The 20,387-nt window shown below is 39.3% G+C and overlaps 1 protein-coding gene across 1 annotated transcript; it reads left to right on the top strand.

Moving 5' to 3' along the window:
* Window positions 1-853: 853 nt before the first annotated feature.
* On the top strand, window positions 854-19,603 carry UBXN2B (UBX domain protein 2B). The gene is made up of 9 exons (XM_030492569.1): window positions 854-1,018; window positions 3,454-3,554; window positions 6,004-6,075; window positions 7,596-7,755; window positions 8,798-8,875; window positions 10,192-10,301; window positions 10,765-10,902; window positions 12,641-12,802; window positions 14,895-19,603. The coding sequence occupies exons 1-9, from the start codon at window positions 896-898 to the stop codon at window positions 15,055-15,057; spliced, it is 1,107 nt and encodes a 368-aa protein (XP_030348429.1). The 5' UTR covers window positions 854-895; the 3' UTR covers window positions 15,058-19,603.
* The last annotated feature ends 784 nt before the right edge of the window (window positions 19,604-20,387 follow it).

Raw genomic sequence — 20,387 nt, 5'->3', positions numbered from 1 at the left:
AGCCCTTGTTTTATATCAAAAACATGGTGTTTGCAGTCAGCCTGGTTATTGCAATGTCTTGCCCTATAATCCAAATGGTAAACATGTTTGCTGAGAATTTATTTTAAGGATTTCTTTCGTTGTCTGCTTTCTTTCTCTCTTGGTCTTATGTTTATTTTTGGGAAACTGAAAATATCCACTTTTAAACATAACTTGCTCTTCATCAGTTAGATTTAGGGTCATTCCAGGTTTTAGATATAGCACTCATTTTTTTATTTAGAAAAAGGTTTTAATATGGAGATTTTAACTCCTCCTTAATATGTAGGAGTCAGAAAGAAATCTCACACTTTTTAAAGCAGCCTGGTGTGCTTGAGTGCTCAAGAGTGAGCATTCTCCTGGGTGATACCCTCCTGCTTTGAATCCAATTAAGCATTTTAAGTGAACCATCCAATTGAGTTTTAGCCGTTATGAGTGGTACTTCATGGTTCTGCAGATAGCCTTTCATGTAAAAGTACACCGAGAGACTCCTTGTGTTCCACAGGCACACTGGCCATTGGGCTGACGGCACGGGTGGGGCCTGCCAGTCTTCACCAACGCCCAAGTCTGTCAGCGTACAAAAGCCTTCTCCCATTGCCAGGTGCCGAGAGAAGGTCCTGGGCAAACCCACCCTCCCGTTTCTGCCCACCGGGAGGGGCACGAGGGGAGTGCACACACATCTTCCCGCTGTGCTGGGGGCGCACTACCACACGCGGGTGGCCGGTAAGACCAGCTCCGCGGCGGCGGCAGGACCCGCCGTCCCCATGGAGACAGCGCGGTGGGCGGGGCTACACCGGCCGGGCTCCCCCGCCCCGAGGCGGCGGAAGTGCCTGGCTGCGCTGGCCCCGCCCCGCCCCTCGCCTGCCGCCGCCCTCAGAAGATGGCGGACGGCGGGGCAGGTCCTGCGCAGCAGGAAGGGGACGTGTCCTCGGCGGCCGCCGGCGGTCGCAGGGATCGGCAGCCCCGGAGCAGCGGCCGCCCGCCCAGCGCACGGGATTTGCAGGTGGGCGGGTGGAGGCGGGCGTCCCGCTGCCGTGTCCCTTGGGGGGCGCCCCTGGCCTTCCCGCAGGCCGCCCGTCAGGGCAGCGTGCGGTGCGGCGGCGCTTCTCGTTGTCAGTCGGGGCTGTCCCGACACAGCCAGGCAGGACTGGGCCTTTTCTTTTCTCGCTCCCCCCTTCCCTTTTTGGGACTGGGAGGGGAAGAATGCCTCTGAAAGAGGACCAGGGAACGGTGTCTGGTCAGCGTGTGTGGTAGTCAGCTCTCCAGGACCGTGGAAGGGCTCTCCCAGCACTTAAGTAGCTAGGTTTTAACTGTGTTCGAAGTTATTTTGGCGCCGTTATATTTCCTGATTATTTGGTAGGAGTGTCTTTTCCTATATGAAAATGTCAGTCTCCACAGATGTGGTGTAAGGCTACGGACATGGTCTTTCCCCAGGTTTACGTGGGGAAAGTTTCAAGAGTTCAACATAACTCTGCACTGGTACTTAAATAATTGCAGATACTTTTAGCAGTATTCCTACTTTGTGTGTGATTTTCAGAGTGCATGAAGGTTCAAAATAATTTAGCAACAAATTGGAAAACAGGTGAAAGTTTTAGTAACTGAAATTGCGCCTATTTTACTTAATTGTACATAATTAACAGAGAAATATGGATGTAGTTTTCAGCTCTCGGGCTTCCAATACAAGAAGGACATGGACCTGCTCAAGTGAGTCCAGAGGAAGCCATGAAAGTGATCAGGAGGCTGGCACACCTCTCCTGTAAAGACAGGCTGAGAAAGTTGGGCTTGTTCAGCCTGGAGAAGAGAAGGGTCCAGGGAGACCTTACAGCAGCTTCCAGTAGCTAATGGGTGCCCGTGAGAAATCTGGAGAGGAACTTTTCACAAGGGCGTGTAGTGACAGGACAAAGAGGAATGGCTTTGAACTGACAGAGGATAGATTTAGGTGTTAGGAAAACATTCTTCACTGTGAGGGTGGTGAGGCACTGGCACAGGTTGTCCAGAGAAGCTGTGGCTGCCCCATCCCTGGCAGTGTTCAAGGCCAGGTTGGATGGGCCTTGAGCAACCTGGTCTAGTGGGAGGTGTCCCTGCCCGTGGCAGGGGGGTTGAAACTAGATGATCTTTAAGCTCTCTTCCAACCCAAACCATTCTGTGATTCTTTTTTTCTTAGTTACTCTTTGGAATTTTCATAGGTTCTTGTTGAGATTAACTTTGCTACAGTAGGTAAAAGTAATAAAGTCTGTGTTAATACTTTTGGTTCATAAGGTCATTAGTTAGTCAGCTGAAGCAGACAGGCATTTTGGGTAGATGGATAATTGACAGAATGTTAAAAAACAAAGTACCACCCCGTGGGTCAGGGTAGCCATCCATCCATCTATCCCAGTACTTTATTTAGCGTGGCATCGTGGGAGATGAGGTATGAGGAGAGCACAGAAGCCTGAGCAAGCCCTTTTACACTCCCTTAGTGTCCCTCAGTCTTTGAATTAGGGATGGTATAGGCTAGATCTTTGCCCATTCCTTCTGCTTATGGACTTGTCTGTGACCTACAACCTCAGCTTTATATATGTAAAAGATATTTGTCTGTATCCTCAGATAGAATGGAGGTCTTCAGTGGTTTTCTTGAGCTATTTTGACCCTCGTTTTAATTTTCTTACTGGATGTAACTCTTCAGTTCATACTTTTACCCTGCAGAAAATGCCTCACAGTAACATGGGATTAATATCCTGTGTTCATAGCAGTGTGTTTTGAGGGACGGATGATGTTTCATTTTATTATAACGTGTATTCCTTCAGCATAAAACAGTAATGAAATTATAGCCTAGTACCCGTTCTGTTGCCTATGATAAAATGTTACTATCACTTGCATAGTGTGAACAAAATGGTTTGAGGACAAAATTAAGGATGATTTCACAAACAGAGTATTAGTCAGGATAAAAGTAAGATTGCTAAAAATGGCATGTTAGATGTGCCACACACAGCTTCCTAAAAATGAACTTGCCAGTGATATGGCAGCATTTGGGGACACTTTGGGAAAAGCTTTTTAAAGTATTTGCAATGATGTTTTGAATTCAAGCCAGCAAGGCACAATTGGTTCTTAATTCCAGTACAGGTTTAAATTTGTTAACATTAATTAGGCGATGCTTAATATATGTGTGCATATACTCTTGCAATTCTGAATCTAATACAGGCTGAATGTAACTAGTGAAGCAGTGTGAACCGAATGACAGCAGAGTACAAGTTCCAAGTCACAATGGCATTAAGCATTGTGTGGGGTTTTTTTTTTCATAAAGCAAAAAGGATATTCTATTTAAAGAAGTAGTTGGGGTTTCTCATGTTGGTGTTCCTGATTTGCTGCTGCTGTGCATATTTTGCATTAGTTTTTGTCTTATTTCTGTCTTCTGTAGTTCTAGAATTAGACTTCTAAAAAGAGTTCTGTTTCCTACAGTTGGCCTTGGCAGAATTATATGAAGATGAAGCTAAAAGGCAGTCACTGTGTCCTGACAAACCAACATCTACAAAGATCAGTAGCACAAAAGCATCACAGAGGTAAGATGTGCTTTGTACTTCAGAAGTGTGTTGAATAGGTACTGTTTTAGCTCACAGAACTTTTGTCATACTTACTTGATCTCCTCATTGTATAAAAAGCCACCTACAACAGTTCATAATCCAGAACTGTGAAGCCCTGTAATAATGCATAGTCCAGGTCTTCTCAGAATGCTTTTTAAATTGTATTTATTTAGGAGCCTTTGTGCCATATGGTATTCCAAAATACTTTAAACCCACTTCAGGTAAGATAAGATGCTATAAGTGAAATGCAGTGTTGCTCTTTTTTTTCCACAGATAAAATTTGGAAATTTGTTATGTCAGAAAAATACTGCAGTTCTTTGCTGCTTCAAAATTCAGCAAATCAGTAGCTTGTGTGAAACCTGACAAGTCAGCTGCTTTGAGTGTTGTGCTTGTAAAAGTATGTGATGAGACAAATACTTGAAAAATTATTAGTAGGTTCATTAGTAGGCTCCTGCGGGGTGAGAGAAGTGAATTTATCTGAGTTTGGCAGGTGTAAGGTAAGACATGTATTTATGTATAAATCCAACTCTTTCTGGCCTGCAGTGTTTGCAGTTCATATAGCATTTGAAGATTTAATGTAGCTTTAAATTTTTTGTAAAGAAATCTTGCCCATTTTTAGTTTCTATTTAAATAGTTGTAAAGAAGAGCAGTCTTTACATCATTACTGTCAGTGATGCTATAACAAGTCTTGTATTTGGCTTGTCTTTCAATCGCTGCTGCCAAGATGGATCTCTGTTTTAAAGGAGGTTAAGCAGCAGAAAAGATCTTAGTCACCAGAGCCATGCTTCAAGTGCATTTGCAAATGCAAATCTTCAGGAAGAGGGATTTTAGCACATCATGTGACACTTGGAAAATAATAGTATTTTTGGGTGAGTTTTTTTGTCGTTTTGGTGAAAGCACCTAAGTTGACTAATCAGCTACATTGAACACAATTTATAAATGAATAAAGGCAACGGTTCCATTTACCCATACATATCATAAAGTTACAGCTTCCCACTCCAACTGAAGGGAAAGCTGCAGTACAGTATCTCAGATATTTCAGTGTGATAGCTGTTGGCAAACAGCTCTTAATCGGCAGTCATGCTGGAATCTGTCTGAGAAAGAGGAGATGGCTTCTATTTGCATGGTATCCAAAATGAGATTTTTTTTAATAGACTTCAGTTTTCTCTCAGATGAGCAGTGTATTAATTGCAAGGAAACATAGTGCTGCTCTTGATCTACTCAGCTTGCCTTCCGCAATTGCAGGTATAAAAGAATGTCCCTGAGCCCTGCCGGAATAAATGGCACATTATAATATGCTGTCATGTTGTGTAAGCTCCTTTAAGAAAGTTAAGACCATTAGCACAAAAGTACAATGTTTGCCCCACAAAACGTACAATGCAACAGAGGAAGAAAATAGAAGAGATTAAAGCATTGCTAGTGCCTGTGACCCAAGTCCATAACAATACTTTTTTTTTTTTCCTGAGAAATTAATGAGAAGCAGATCCTTCACTTGGATATAGAATTACATTGTTTTATCAACACTGATACTTAAAAAAGCAATCGACTGCTCTGCTACACTTTGATTTCAAAGGCATGGTAATCAGACAAATTACCTAAATCTGAACTAGTGATCTGGCATTACTTATGTAGCAGATTGTATGTATATTCTTATCCCGTGGTAGTCAGCTACCATATACACATCTTGCATTAATGGATTTTATCATCAAGTACTACAGGATAAGAGCAAATACCTATACAGCTCTGCAAGCTAAAAACCCTAGCTTGTCCTGTGGTAGCTTATTGATCTGTTCCTATCATAAAACAGAATGTGATTCTGCATTTTGATCATCTGAAAGTCTTTGTGATGTTTCCACTCAATGTATGTTTAAAATTGTATAAAATAGAAGTAAGAATGACTACTTCTTAAGTTTTTTAGGATCCTCATAGACAGAGACTCCAGGACCTCAAGGAAAGCCAATGTTGACTTCACTAGGCAACTTAACTCTTGACAAAAACAGCTAAAATGTGGAAACAATTTGAAGTGTAGTTATTTCTGGTAAGCTGGATTCTGAAACAGCTGTTGGGCTTGCATATCACCTGTGTTATCTGTGGGACCACCTGTGGTGTAAAGTAGAATTCAGCATAACCTATGCTAGAAGGGGATAGTTCAGTTAGAAGGGACCTACAATGATCATCTAATTCAACTGTTACTGCAAAATGACTCTGCCATACATATGCTCTTTCCTGCTTGTTCACTGAGAATCATTCATGGCAATGTATTTTGGATAAAAAAAAAAAGTATGGTGAGAGCAAAAAAAAGCCCCAACAACTTTATATTCTTAGGGGTTTTTTTGAAAAAGAAGTAGTTTCAGAAGTTCGATATGAAGTACTAAGTGAAATGCATGTACCAGCCATCTTCAAATGTTTTCTTTCATTCTCTTGGCAGTCTTAAAATTGATTCTCTTAGAAGGTTGAGAAAACCAGAAAGAAGCATGAGCGATGACAAAGAAAACCAAAGGTATTTTTCAAACAACAACAAAAAAATCATGTAACAGTTGTGAACGTAATTGGGGTTTTTCTTGACATTCACACTTTGCTCCCTCCTGTTTTTCGAAATGCAGGTGAGCTAAGTTTAGCCCGCAAAGAGCTAGTAACTAGAGACATGCTATGTGGCTTATTAGAGTAAGTGTTAGCCATGCATTGCTGTCGTAAAATTATATTTAGCAGAATCCATCCGTAGTGATCTAGAACCTGTAGATGCCTTAACACGTGATTGTATGGATGTGAAGGTTGTAACTTGCACTTGAACTCAGAAGCTTTTTGCATTTTTTTCAAATATCCTGAATTGTTCTGTGTATCCATTACTCAAATATTTGAGTACTTCCTTTCTTGAGTACAAGTTCTGATTGTTTCATCTTCTTACCACTATAATTCTTTTAAATCTAATGATTATTTTCCATATAAATGGCAATTGGATAATAAATACAGATTTATGTTCAAAGGAGAGATGGTACTAAGGGATTGGCAGTTATGTTTGATCATAAAAGCAGTATGGTTGTACAGCACCTTTATACCCACTACTGGTTTTGGGTAATTGTAAAATGTGGTGGAATCAACGGCATTTTGAAGTCATTTGCCTGAGAGGCAGTTTTACATAGATTAGTTGATTTGCCTTGTCCCAGGTGGTTAAGTGAAAATGTTAAGGAAAATAGAAAACACTTACTTTATTAGTTATTAATGTTTCTTCTAATCAAAGACAAAACACTCAGGTTTCCCAGCTTTTGTATTTATATACAGATTTTTTACAGCATCTATTCCATTGGTATTTAGAAATTTATAGTGACTTCCTCAAGATAATCCTCAAGGAATGTCTTGATCTTTGTAATCGAACAGATACAGTTTTGAACACAATTATTTTTAGTTTAACCTTTCATCTTCAAGAGCTAGAAATGGGGCTGTGTTGAAGAAAAGAACACAAATCAGCTTTTGCAGCAGTTTCTGCAGATTTTAAGATGCCTTGAAAGGTTAATTAAATTTGTTAAAACCTTTCTATTTCTGATATTGGCAGGAATGGAAGTCTACTATATCTTTAAATAAAAAGATCAAATTGTGGCACTGTTCAAGTTTTTCGACAATTTCATGCTTGTTCTGCCAAGTTGTTAATCTATATTCTAACCAGCCCAGGCACAGGCCCATGCACAGGACACCCCTGAGGGAACTGGTCTTTCTGGGAACAGGCGGCATCCACATAGATGAGGTATATAAAGTCACAGCTGCATCAGGACTGCGTTCACTTGGCCCCTGACCTCTGGGGATCTGCTCCAGAAGGCACCATGGTAGTTACCGAAATGTTTTTGGAGTAGTGCTGCTTGGATTATTGGGAAGGTCGGGACCAAGTGGAACATTTCTGTGATCAGAATGAAAAGGTTTTGGGCCAAATTTGGGTCTTCGTTCATTTATTATTTTCTTTTGGTGGGAAGAGGAAAATGATGGTTGTCATTTAAAGTATTGTTGCTTATGAACATCACTATTCTAAAGATTTTATTCAGGTGACTCGGAATATAGAGGATTACATATTTCTGGGGCTTCTAATAATCCAAGTAAAATTGTTGCTGAACTCTTCAAGGAAGCAAAAGAACATGGGGCTGTCCCATTAGACGAAGCCTCAAGAGCATCTGGTGATTTAAGTAAAGCTAAGGTAAGAGTTAGTCTTTTTAGAGTCTTTTTACATTAGTCTCTCTTCATCTTATCTAACCACATGAGAGCAAATGCACCTTTTTGTGGTCTGCAAATAGCAGAGGATTTGATCAACAGAGTTGTATTATCTGAGCTCAAATAGCTTACTGTAGAAAATAAAGTGGGGAGGAACCGTACAATTCCAGGGGAAATAATTAGAAATCGACCTAAACTGGAATGATTTGCTTTATTTTTAAGTAAAATTGATTAAATAAAAGTCCAAAACTGCAGTTGCATCCCGAATCACAATTTCTGAATCTCTTATCTGCTGAATTACAACTAAAGGTAGTGGTCAACGGCTCGATGTCCAGATTGAGATCACTGACGAGTGGTATCCTTCAGGGATCTGTACTGGGACCACTACTATTTAGTATCTCCATCAGCGACATAGACCATGGGATTGAATGCACCTCAGCAAGTTTGCAGATGACACCATACTGAGTGGTGTGGTTGACACGCCTGAGGCACAGGATGCAATCCAGAGAGATATGGACAAGCTGAAGAAGCGAGCCCATGTGAACTTCCTGAGGTTTAACAAGGCCAAGTACAAGGTCCAGTGTATATTCAGACTAAATAAGAAAGGAATATTTTATGATGAGGGTGGTGGAACACTGGAACAAATTGCCTAGAGAGCATTCAGTCTGACTGGAAACATTCAGTCTGGTTGAACGGGCTCTGGGTAATGGGATCTAGTCAAAGATGTCCCTGCTTATTGCAGGGAGGTTGGACTAGCTGACCTTTAAAGGTCCCTTCCAACCCAAACTATTCTATGATTCTAATGTTTGAAAAAGTGTAGATTAGAAACTGAAACACATCACATGCAACGTGCTTAGCCTGATAATGGTTACTAGGTACAATTTTCCACACAGAAGATATACAAGTTAGAACAGTGCTTTTTATCACAGGCGCAAGCTTGCTGATGCTTTTTTTTGCACTTAGGTAAGAATTTTAATAAAGTCTTTCAGATATTATTTCAATAAGCTTTTCTGTGTATGTTTTTCCAGTCATTTTCTGGTGGTGGATATAGATTGGGTGACTCATCACAAAAGCACTCAGAATACATATATGGAGAAAATCAAGATGTAAGTAAAATTCTGAATAGCAGGAAACAATCTCCAACAGATGTCTACTTAATCATGTTTACAGCTTGAAAAGCCAGTATTACTGTAACTATGTCTATGAGGAAAAACTAATATCTAAATATTGGGTAAGTGTTAAGTGGAAATCGTTAAAGTGTCCACAGTGGACAGGTGTTCACTGGATATCCCTAAGGCCTCCATTATGGAATTTTCTGATGTAAATTACTTTGGAATTCTTAGCAGACATTCCTTTCAGGTACTTTCTTCCAGCTGTTGCTCTGCATTCCTTTAGCTATGCTAACATTTTCATCCTCTTAGGTTAGGAATTTTTTCTTGTGTGGCTTGCAAAGTAGCCAGTCTCAAACTGGAGGGCATGGATTTGTTCTAGGAATGATGAAGCAGCAGGTTAGAGGCCTTTTGAAAACTGCCTGGCGTTTCTTTACTGTCACTTAAAAAGCAGGAAGTGAGGGAGAGGGTGGGTAAAAATAGTTTTCTACACTTTACCATTTGTATGAATGGCTAGAGCGAATGTTAAGCTTATTGAGAAACAAAACCAAGAAATGAATAAGGCCAGAGGATGTAGTTCAAGAGGATGTAGTTCAGGCTGGGGGCTGCTGTCACATCACACCAGGAGCTTAAGTAACCCTTCTAAGCAACAGCCAGCTGTACTAACCCAGAAGCCTGTGGCAGTGGGGTTGCCATACCTGAGGCAGGGATAGTTTTCTAAGGGAAGGGCGGTTTTACTGGCTAGGAAAGCCTAGTTTTGCTGGGCTGCAAGTCAGTTGCAGGGAAGAGAGGTGCAGGCTCTGAAGGTGAAAGGCTCTGGCTGGACATACAGACACACAGCAAAGTAAGAAGGGAGCGAAGGAGACTGGTTTGCAGGATTCTCAGTGTTTGAACCAACTGCTCACCGTGTAATAATTTGAGGAACGAGTAATTTTCACTGTAAGTGATGTATCAGCAGTAACTTGTAGTTTTATGTATTTATTTATTGATTTATCAACAAGAAATTTTCATTTGTTTTAAAAGTAATTGGAACCCTGTGAAGATCACTGCACAGTCACTGTATGATCTGTTATATCATGGGCAGCAGATTAAGAGATTCTTTTTCCCCAAGTATAAACGTGGTCTGCTTTTTTTTAAAGGATTGTAACGATAGTTACAGTGCAGTGCTCTGTTCTTATTTTGTCATCTCGTTTGTGGTCTGCTACAAAATCTATTAAGTATAGATTTAAAAAATGTATAACTGATCTGTATGAAATTGAAATACTGTATTTGTCTGTCCCCACTTTTTTTGTTTCACTGTTTTTGCTTCACAGGTTCAAATTTTGCTGAAACTATGGAGGAATGGCTTCAGTTTAGATGATGGCGAATTGAGATCCTATTCAGACCCAACAAATGCTCAGTTTCTTGAGTCTGTTAAAAGAGGGTAAGTTAAAATGGCAACTTTTCTGAGGTATGTCTTTCAAGTGAAGTGAGGAAAAATGCTTTCTCCACGTGTTTATAATTATTAAAAGCTTCAGGCTTCTTTTCTGCCTGCACCCATAAAATACATTCTGTATGTGTCATCAGATGCATGGGGCATTTAAAACTTCTGCAATCTTTGCTTCCTTCTGGTGGTTTAACTCTGAGTGTTACTTGTTACAGGCAGCTTTTAGTTTCACATGTTTTGTTAGTGCATGCTAGATTTTGACTGTCTGTATGTTCTAGGTGTGACTGTAAGCTTGCTAATATTTTTTTGCTTCCCTTAGGATAAAATCAATTCATGAAACGATTGGAAGTCTATGATTTTCAAAGTAAAATTAGTAATAATATCAACTCATTGTACTGCTTAAAGTTTTTGTCATTTCAATTCAGAATGTAATTGAGAAACTTCTATTTTTGTGATGAAGGGAAATTCCTGTGGAACTGCAGCGACTTGTTCATGGTGGCCAGGTTAATTTGGACATGGAAGACCACCAAGAACAGGAATATGTGAAGCCTAGACTACGATTTAAAGCTTTCAGTGGCGAAGGGCAAAAGCTTGGAAGGTAAAAGCCACTAGGTTTGCTGTTCTGTGTTCATATGCTACTTTAAAAGCTGGATTTAATCAATTAGAAGACTCTTAGAGAAACTAATCAGATCACAAAAGCAATATAAAATTATTCTGTGCTGCAAGTCTCAGCCCTGATTTCAGAGTCACCTGGTAATCATGAAAGTTATATATAAATCTTAGTCCTCTGTTGAAACTGTTCACAGATTTGCTAGATGCTTTCTACTTTGCTGTGACTGTGACATTTCTCTACCTGTTCTTGCATATGATTTTGCCTATATATATGTACAGATGCCATTGCAGCAATATGGCTGATGCCTGACAATGCAGATATAAAGTATTTTTGTAGGGGAGCAACTCCCATATATTTTTTTCTGGAATGAAGCACCAGAAATACTGTCCTGAAATATAACCTTGTAAATGGTCACTCATTATTAGTATACAAGGCAAGTCTCTTGGGTTTAAGGAAGAAATAATTTAATAAACTTGTTTTTTTTTTTTAATTTTATCAAATATAAATGAGCTTTAAATTGTATCAAAATCTCTCAGCTTCTGCCAGGATTTGACTGTAATTTCAAATGATGCTGCAAAAACTCCTAATGTGTACTAACTCAATTGAACTGATACATAATGTGCCAAAAGTAATTCAGTTCAGGCTACTTTGTCCAAAAGTGCATCTCTGTTCATCTTAAATGGGTCAGTAAGAGTAAACAGTAATGTCACCTCAACTCTGCCAATCATCAGCTTTTTTCACATAATGATTATAGGCTTTAAAGCATCTTTTTCAGCTGACTTGATATTAGCTGTTGAATTGTAAATGCTACTTGCATTTATTCATGTTTGGTTGCCAAAAAAGAGTATTACTGGTGCACTTCTGCAAATAATCAGTAAAAGGTGGTAAGCACTAGTAGGGGTGATGTGGGGAATAGCTGCATATGGTAAGTTCTTCCACCTCAGCACTTGCTCAGATTATTAAAGAAAACAAGAAGAGAGGAGGTTTGTGTATAACAAAGTGTGCACATCTGTTTTGTGGCATTTTTGTTTAGTTTGGTAGCTGATGAAGTCTCAGTTATGTGAGCAGTGAAAGGAGTAGCCAAATCTGTTACTTCCAAACAAATTTATATTGGTTTTATACTAAATGTAAAAGATTCCACACTTACTTTGTGGTGATACCAATTACCTGTTAATACCATTTGTGCTCCAAAAGGTTGGGGGATGCCCAGAATCATGGAGTAGTGATCCTGAAAGCAATTACTAAAGCAGTTTGGGTCAGTTAAGTGCACCATAATTGTCCATGATTATTTTTTAATACACCAGATGGTACAATATAGAAATCTTGGTATCAAAGACTGTCGTTTCATGCTCTCTAAGCATAAACAAATACAGTTTTGTTTGTACTTGATGACCTATTTAAAATAATAATTAAAAATTTAATGATATGCACAGTTATAAGAAAATATAAAATAATATATAAATATATAAGAAAGATAAAATCTTGCAGTCATTGACTAGAAACTACAAAAGCATTATTTGTGTGTCTACTAGAACGGCTGTATTTATGTTTGGTTCAGATAACTTTGAGAGGATTTTCATTACTCATTTGTACTAGCTGTGTGTAGTAATCCTTCAGTGACAAAGACAACTGAAGCATTACTCAGTTCTCGTTTGACTCCATTAATAATATCTGGTTTGTTGTGTTGTGTTTTGGTTTTGTTTTGTTTTTCCCAATCCTTTAGCCTTACACCTGAAATAGTCAGCACACCTTCTTCCCCAGAGGAGGAGGAGAAATCCATTCTTGATGCGCCTGTTCTGATTGATGATTCCATGCCAGCAACTAAAATTCAAATTAGATTAGCAGATGGAAGCCGATTAATACAAAGATTTAACCAAACACACAGGTAAATTGATTCTGCATCAGTGCAGGTAACCATAACTATTTTCGTAAGTCTGTGTTTTGTCATTAAATGAGTATCAGCAAAACATCAAAAAGAAGAAAATACAGCTCCACTGAAATGTATAGCTCTGGTTTGTTTTCGTAACATAAATGTACTGCTAAATTGCTATCAAAGCAAAATACTTTGAAAACACAAGATATTTGATAACTGCAAAGTCAGACTTTTATAACCAATTATGTCCTGTGATCTGTTAGGATATGGTAGCAGCCATAACTGTTCTCAGGGTGACTAAAATCTGAACAGCCTCACTATGTAGTCATCCCAGCCCTGGGTCCTTCCTGGGAGGAGCGTGTGGCTGACTCAGATGGCACTGTGAAAGCACTTTGTTGCAAGGTGTGGAGTATAGTCTCAATTGAAAGATAGTCCACACTACAGGCAGAGAAATCCTGTGGCCCATAATCGAGAGCTCCAGCTTTCTATCTCTTTATACTTGAGACTCTGACTAAACGTGACATGAGTTATAAGTGTAGCCTGCAGCCCATAGATAGAAGGGTGTATGGACATAAGGTCCTCATTTGCAATTCTGGCATGTGGGCTGGACAGAACACTGAGAACCAACTTGTGTTCTGTTTTGGATGGTCACCTCCTAGGAATTGACAGCATGTGAACATGGTGGATTTTTAGGTCTGTTACTAGGTTGTTGATTAGAGCTTGCCATCAGTTTTATTGACATTGTCGGCGCATTGCCACAAATGGTCTTGGCCAACCCCATTTATTTGCCTAAAAGGTTGTGTTAGAGCAAGGTTCTGCAAAGGTCTGCTTTGCACTGCATGGTTGAGAGAACTTTGGGCAGAGGGCAGAGATTTGGGTAGGAGTTCCACCCATGCTTCACAGCAAGGAGGTTCAAGCCAGCCCTGATCTGAAATCTGCGCTCGCACCACTGCGTTATAATACAGCTTGAATCCTGCAATGGAGGTGGTCTTATGGACCCAATTCCACATTAATATTGATACGTGGACAGTTCACCTGTTTCCTTTTTTACCTTCTGGCTCATGGTAATGGCAGAGCCAATATGCAGCTTTCCTCATCTGACAACATACACAGACCACAATGAGGCAATTTTAGCTGATATGCCAATAGGGAGGAAGATACTGCAATAGTGTTTCATATTTAGCAGACCTGGTATTGTATGCTGATAGTACAGGCCCAGACCCTTTCTTCATAGCACCTGCTGGAGAAGCGATTTAGATAGGCAGTAGGGCTTATTTACGTTGTCTTCTGTCTGTGTGAAAGGGTAGAAGTGGTAAACTTCTCAGTAACATCTGTAACCAAGAGTGTGTTGACAGAGGCTTGGATGTGAATCTTTTTATCCTTGCCATATGTGTGATCAAAATCAGCTACTAAAGTGCATTGCTTGTGTCATAAGCCTTGAAGACTGATAGAAAATTGAAGTCCCTGTTTCTTTGGCTACAGTATATCTGCCTACTTGCTAGTTACAATAGGTCTTCAAAGATTTATTCTCAGCTTACTGGCTTACGAGAGAAACCTCAAATTTCCATTTATCTCTAAAATCTTATTTCTCATTCACGTCTTATAAAACTAAATTACTCTTGTTATGCTGTTGATGTGATTGTTTCATGAACCATTGTTCAGAAGTTTGGTGCAGAGTTAAAGTAGGGAAACTCCTTACTATTGCAGTGCATTAATGATTCCTCTCTGCTTTCTCATCCCTCACCATGTATTTTAAGATTCCTCCTCCCATTAATAATTTAGTGGTTTTGGAAGATACTAATTAAGAGTAGAATTTTTGACAGTGTTGAAATTACTTGACTTTCTGTGTAAACTATCAGTTTGCAATATACTTCTATGTTACAAGTTTTATTTCTGTTGAGAAAAAGCAACATTTATTTTTCATTTTTTCATGCAAGAAGCAAAAAATTTTAGGCTACAACCTGTATCAAATGGAAATGTAAAACCAGTAGGACATATTGAATAGTCTGTTAGAGGGTTTTGTGTTCTCTGATCATCTTAATGTTCAGAAATTTCTGCCAAAGTGGAATCATACCTGGTTTTCATGTCCATATCCTTTCCACAGGATTAAGCATATTCGAGATTTCATTATCCAGTCCCGTCCAGCTTTTGCAACAACCGATTTTGTTCTTGTGACTACCTTTCCAAATAAAGAGCTAACAGATGAAAGCCTGACACTACAAGAAGCAGATATACTTAACACTGTGATTCTTCAGCAATTAAAGTAATCTTACGGTTGTTGGTACAATATGGGGAGCATGCTGTGTTGTCATACAATATGTTTCCAACAGATGAAGAAAAGGAAAGATCAGTGTCTTCTTATCCCCACTCTTCCATGGATCAGATTTTTGGGTTTCATGTCTTCCAGTGATAACATATCTAACTTTATTTTAATCTCTTAGTATTGTTCGACCTTTTTTCAGTGTTAAAATTAAGCTTCCCTATGTTAGTATGTTTCAAACCACATCTTGTACTAAATGTGAAATGAGAGGTGACTTTGACTCTTCACTATTTTGGGGGGCAGGGAGAAGCATTTTTCTGAAGGGGACATTATCTTTAATACAGTTGGTGAGATTTGCACTATGGAAATGTATTATGCTGCATTGACAAACAGCCGTTTGAAGGCTTAGCCTGTGGGTGATGTTTACCTTCCAAGCTGTATTAATACTAAGGTGTTCAGTTTAATGGGGGGAGAGATAATTAATGCTCTAATATAATTTTTGTATATTCTGTTTGTATGTTTCATGGTGCAGTATAATATTTATATTCTAGTTTTTATGTAATTTTCTCTGTATCATAGCAGTGAATCAGTTCAGGAGATGCAAACCTCAGCTATTGCAGATTATGATAGATTGCTCGCATTTATACTCTAGTTGTTCTACTTGTGGTGAAAATAAGTATGACTTTTTTATTTCTTGAGGTTAGAGAAATGGGATACACCACTGTCATCTGGTGTATCCCATTTCACCACTGGAGAAATGCTGTGATTTAGATTTCATGATAGTGGACCTATGGTCACTTTGAACCTGAGTATGCAGTTGAACCCTGTGCATCTACATGAACAGTTACTTAAATAACCCTCAACGAAAGAAAAAACAGCCAGGTGCACAAACACAGAACTCGTTTGTGCTGTCATTTGCGTGCACAAAAGTAGACATGTTAATTGGTCATGTATTTTTGACCTGAATTTCAGGTCTTTATATTTGGACTTTTGGCCAGAGGCATTTTGTAATATTCAGTGGGGGTTTGGTTGCATGGCTTTCACTGTACTTGTTTGGAAGCTGTATAATTAAACCCCTTAATCTTTGAAATTCTATATTTTTTCAAATAACATGGCCCTACACTGCAGTATGCAGGTAGGAGTCTTATGTTGTGGGCAAACTGGCTGCTGTACTTTAGTAGTATGCAGTTTTATAGAATTTGTGGCTTTTTAACAGATGAGTGGATCTCACTGAAGGAGGGTAAATGGGCTGTATCTCTTGTACAGTATGTGTTAAAAATGCTGTTTTCACTGATTATTTTATTCTGAAAATATTTATTTATGCTAAGCTTATAACTGCTCAGTATATTTGGTTAATATACATTTTTACCTCAAAGTAGATCTTTGACAGAGTAAATTTTAAACATGTAATTGTATTTGAAGTATTTCGTTTTGTAATCTGAATATATGCATGATTTTAATCATAATTCTTTTCATGTGCTAAGTAATTAAAGTTTTAAACTAAAAGTACCATAGGCAACACTTACTGTTTTCTTCCCATTTTCTGTGCGTTGAAGTGATGATTGTATTGCATGCCAAATATTTAAGCCTAAACAGAAAGGAATGGACATTTACTTTGCCTATGTTTTATACACTAACACTTCTCTGTGAATGCAAGGCCAAAGTCAGTATTTTGTTATCTATCTTGGGCAGTCTGTGGCTTGGGCATATTTCAGTTCAGAATATAGGTAAAGTTAAATTGCTCATTCCTTCTGAAGACTATTATTAATTAAACTGAAATATAAAGGATAGTGGTTAACTAAATCATTTTCTCCGTTCCCCCCATTATTATGCCAAAACCCACAATTGTATAGTATCATCATCTATTTGTTTCACATAGCTGGTAAATTTTAGTGTTCGGTACCAGCTGAGAGTAACTGGGGTCCCAGTGGTTAGAATTTTGTCAAGCACTAAGAAAATGTATCAATGCTCATGTTTAAATGTTTCACTACTTCTTGGTACTTTAAACCTGATAGAATGTGTCTCATAATTTTGTGTCATACCTTTTGTTAACATTTGCACTCATGTAGCTAACATTTGGCATTTTTGGCACAAACCAGTTCTTTGAGTACAGACCTAAGTGGATACACAGTGAGTTAAGATTCACTACAAGGGAGAAAGTTGACAAGAGACTGAAAGAAGGGAGAAGGAACTTGGTAGAGGATGATGATGTTTCCCTCAGAACAAGTCTGCTGAGCTGCTTGAGTTCCTCATAGCTTCCATGAAATACAGGTAATCCTGTCACTTGCTTTTGTGGGCAGTTTATGAAAGGTGCAGGCTTCACCTCTGCTTGTCTTTCCCAGAAATCCTTTATCACACAAGACTCAAATAATGCAAAACTGAACGTTTTCTCTTAAGAGAATGTGTCTGGACCAGAGTATTTGTTTGGTTTTGGGGGTTTTTTTTGGTTGGTTGGTTGTTTTCATTTGGACACTACCATCTTGGTAATCATAGTTATTCTGGTTAAACGCATCAGGCGTGTTTTGGGGATTTGAGACCACATTGAGATGTTTGCAGTTATTCTGCTTTAATGAGACTACTGGACACACTTGTACAATTAGCATATATTAACAGATATCCCATGCTGTTCTTGCTCTCTGGGGAAAATCTGTCCAATATTAAATGAACCAATAAAGAGCATGCAAGCTTCCTGCTTAGTTGATTGCACTAAGCTAAAGCTCCCATGATCTTTAAATTGTAGTATTCTTTGCAGGGAGAATAGACAGAGATACACCTTCCCCTTGCTCATGATGATTAAGCCTGGCAGGCCTCAGTGTAGGCACGCACATCAAAAGCAGTAAGCTCGTGGTGTTTCTCTGGGATGGATATAGTTGGAATGGGTTCCTGAAGAGAATAAAAGTAGGACGGGTACTATTTAGCTGCTTATCAATTCTTTGAAAATAAACTTCGAAAACCAAAGATCAGTGCAATGATAAACAACAGCAGGCAGCAACTATGTTGAACATTTAGTGAACTATGCCACCCACAGGGACCTTGACACACTTGAGAGGTGGCCAATGCCAACCTCATGAAGTTCAACAATGCGAAGTGCAAGGTCCTGCGCCTGGGTCAGGGCAATCCCAGGCACTGCTACAGGTTGGGCAGAGAAGTGGCTCAGAGCAGCCCTGCAGAGAAGGACTTGGGGGTGGTGGTTGATGAGAAATTGAATATGAGCCAGCTTCAGTGTGTGCTCACAGCCCAGAAACCAACTGTGTCCTGGGCTGCATCAAAAGGAGCATGACCAGCAGGTTGAAGGGGGTGATCCTGCCCCTCTGCTCTCGTGAGACCTCACTTGGAGTCTATGTGCAGTTCTGGTGTCCCCAACATAAATAAGACATGGAGCTGTTGGAGCAAGTCCAGAGGAGGGCCACGAGGATGATAAGAGGGCTGGAGCACCTCCCGTATGAAGACAGGCTGAGAAAGTTGGGGCTATTCAGCCTGGAGAAGAGAAGGCTGCGTGGAGACCTCATAGCAGCCTTCCAGTATCTGAAGGGGGCCTATAAGGATGCTGGGGAGGGACTCTTCATCAGGGACTGTAGCAACAGGACAAGGGGCAGTGGGTTCAAACTTAAAACAGGGCAAGTTCAGATTAGATGTAGGGAAGAAGTTCTTTACAGTGAGGGTGGTGAGGCACTGGAATGGGTTGTCCAAAGAAGTGGTAAATGCTCCATCCCTGGCAGTGTTCAAGGCCAGGTTGGACAAAGCCTTCGGTGACATGGTCTAGTGTGAGGCATACCTGCCCATGGCGGGGGGTTGGAACTAGATGATCTTAGGGTCCTTTCCAGCCCTAACCATTCTATGATTTTATAAATGTCAAGTTATGAGTCTGGAACCAACTGTGAAAGACACTAACAGCCTGGAAAGCACTGGCCCTGGAAAGGAGTTGAATGACAGGAAGAAAACAATGCAGCAGAACTATTTACACCCCTTAGAGGTTTACAGAGCAATTTTGTGACTGAGATGATTTTAATCCGTGTGTTTGTTACTGGCGAGTTTAATCCTCTTTATGGTGCTGATCCTGCTTCTTAAGAGCCTCAGAGATGGGACCAAAAAACCAATGGAAATGCTGAATTAAATATCTTAGAAGTACTCAAAACAGGTATCAGGAAGAAAACAGAGAGGTGAGGTGACTTAAAGTGGGCAGTTACTTCACAGAGGGGAAAAAAATATTATAGGACGTGTAGCATAACAAGAATTAGAAACTTGTACAAAACTGGAAACTCAGTTCAGATATTTTCAAAGTGAAATTAAAACAGATTTTTCAATAGTTGAACTACTGGAATGAACCAACCTTGAAAAGCAACTTTATCTTCTGTTCTCTTGTTTAATTCTCATCGTTATGCTGGCTTCCTGTAATGTGTTTTAATTAAACCAAATTTATTTGGGTTTTGCTACTGAGACAAGGTAAATGGCTTAGTTTTTGGAAAGCTTTGTCTTTTGTCCAGTTGTACTTAACAATTAATAAATTTTGCTGTATGTTTCCTGTTTAAGGGCTGGAAACATTATGTACCTCACTGTATCTCCTCAAAATTTTCATTACAGTCATTCCAAAAAAAGTCTGCTGAACTTCAGAGGTGATTAACAGAACTCAGATTATAGACCAGAAGTCACCTTCTCACACTTCTTACTTGCAACTTTCTTTAGTAATGGTCTTGTTCTGCCAGTAATTGAAGAGCTCTCTGGCAGCACATCTGAATGTTAAAGGAGAGAAACTAAGTTTAAAGAATTTTCATCTAAAACTGAGAAGCGAGGAGGGTATCTAGGTCTTTTCTGTTTACTGGGAGCTGTCTGCTCCTAAGTTAAATTGTGTGATCTATAAGCTACATTTTTGGGCTGTTTTGCTGGAGCATGAGAAGATAGATGTGTTATTCCAAATTGCATTAAAGTAAACTGAGCGAGACATCTTAACTGTGGAATTAAAAAGAAGAGCTACTATTTTACATTTATAAATCTACCTCAGTCCAAATTAATTTGGTGAGCTCTTGGACCATTTAAATACTAATAAGCAAGTACTCCCACATGGGAATACCCAGGAATCATTTTTCATATATAATGTTTTGAATAGAAGGAATTAGTGGTGCAGGGCTGAGAAGCTGGTATTTATTTCATGGAATTCTTAGTGTCTTACTAGTTGCTGACACAAAAATTTTGATTGTCTATTCTAGGAAAAAAAAAAAAAAAAAGAATTCATAGTGTGTCCTAAAAAATAACGAACACACTTTGAGGACAAAATAAATCTGATTTCCAAATAAAATTTTAATTAACTTTTTCATGGTAATAGGTGTCTACAATGTTTCA

The sequence above is a fragment of the Strigops habroptila genome, chromosome 1 (assembly GCF_004027225.2).
Source record: "Strigops habroptila isolate Jane chromosome 1, bStrHab1.2.pri, whole genome shotgun sequence".
In the NCBI taxonomy this organism is placed as follows: Eukaryota; Metazoa; Chordata; class Aves; order Psittaciformes; family Psittacidae; genus Strigops; species Strigops habroptila.
This window is presented reverse-complemented; position numbering and strand designations above follow the sequence as displayed.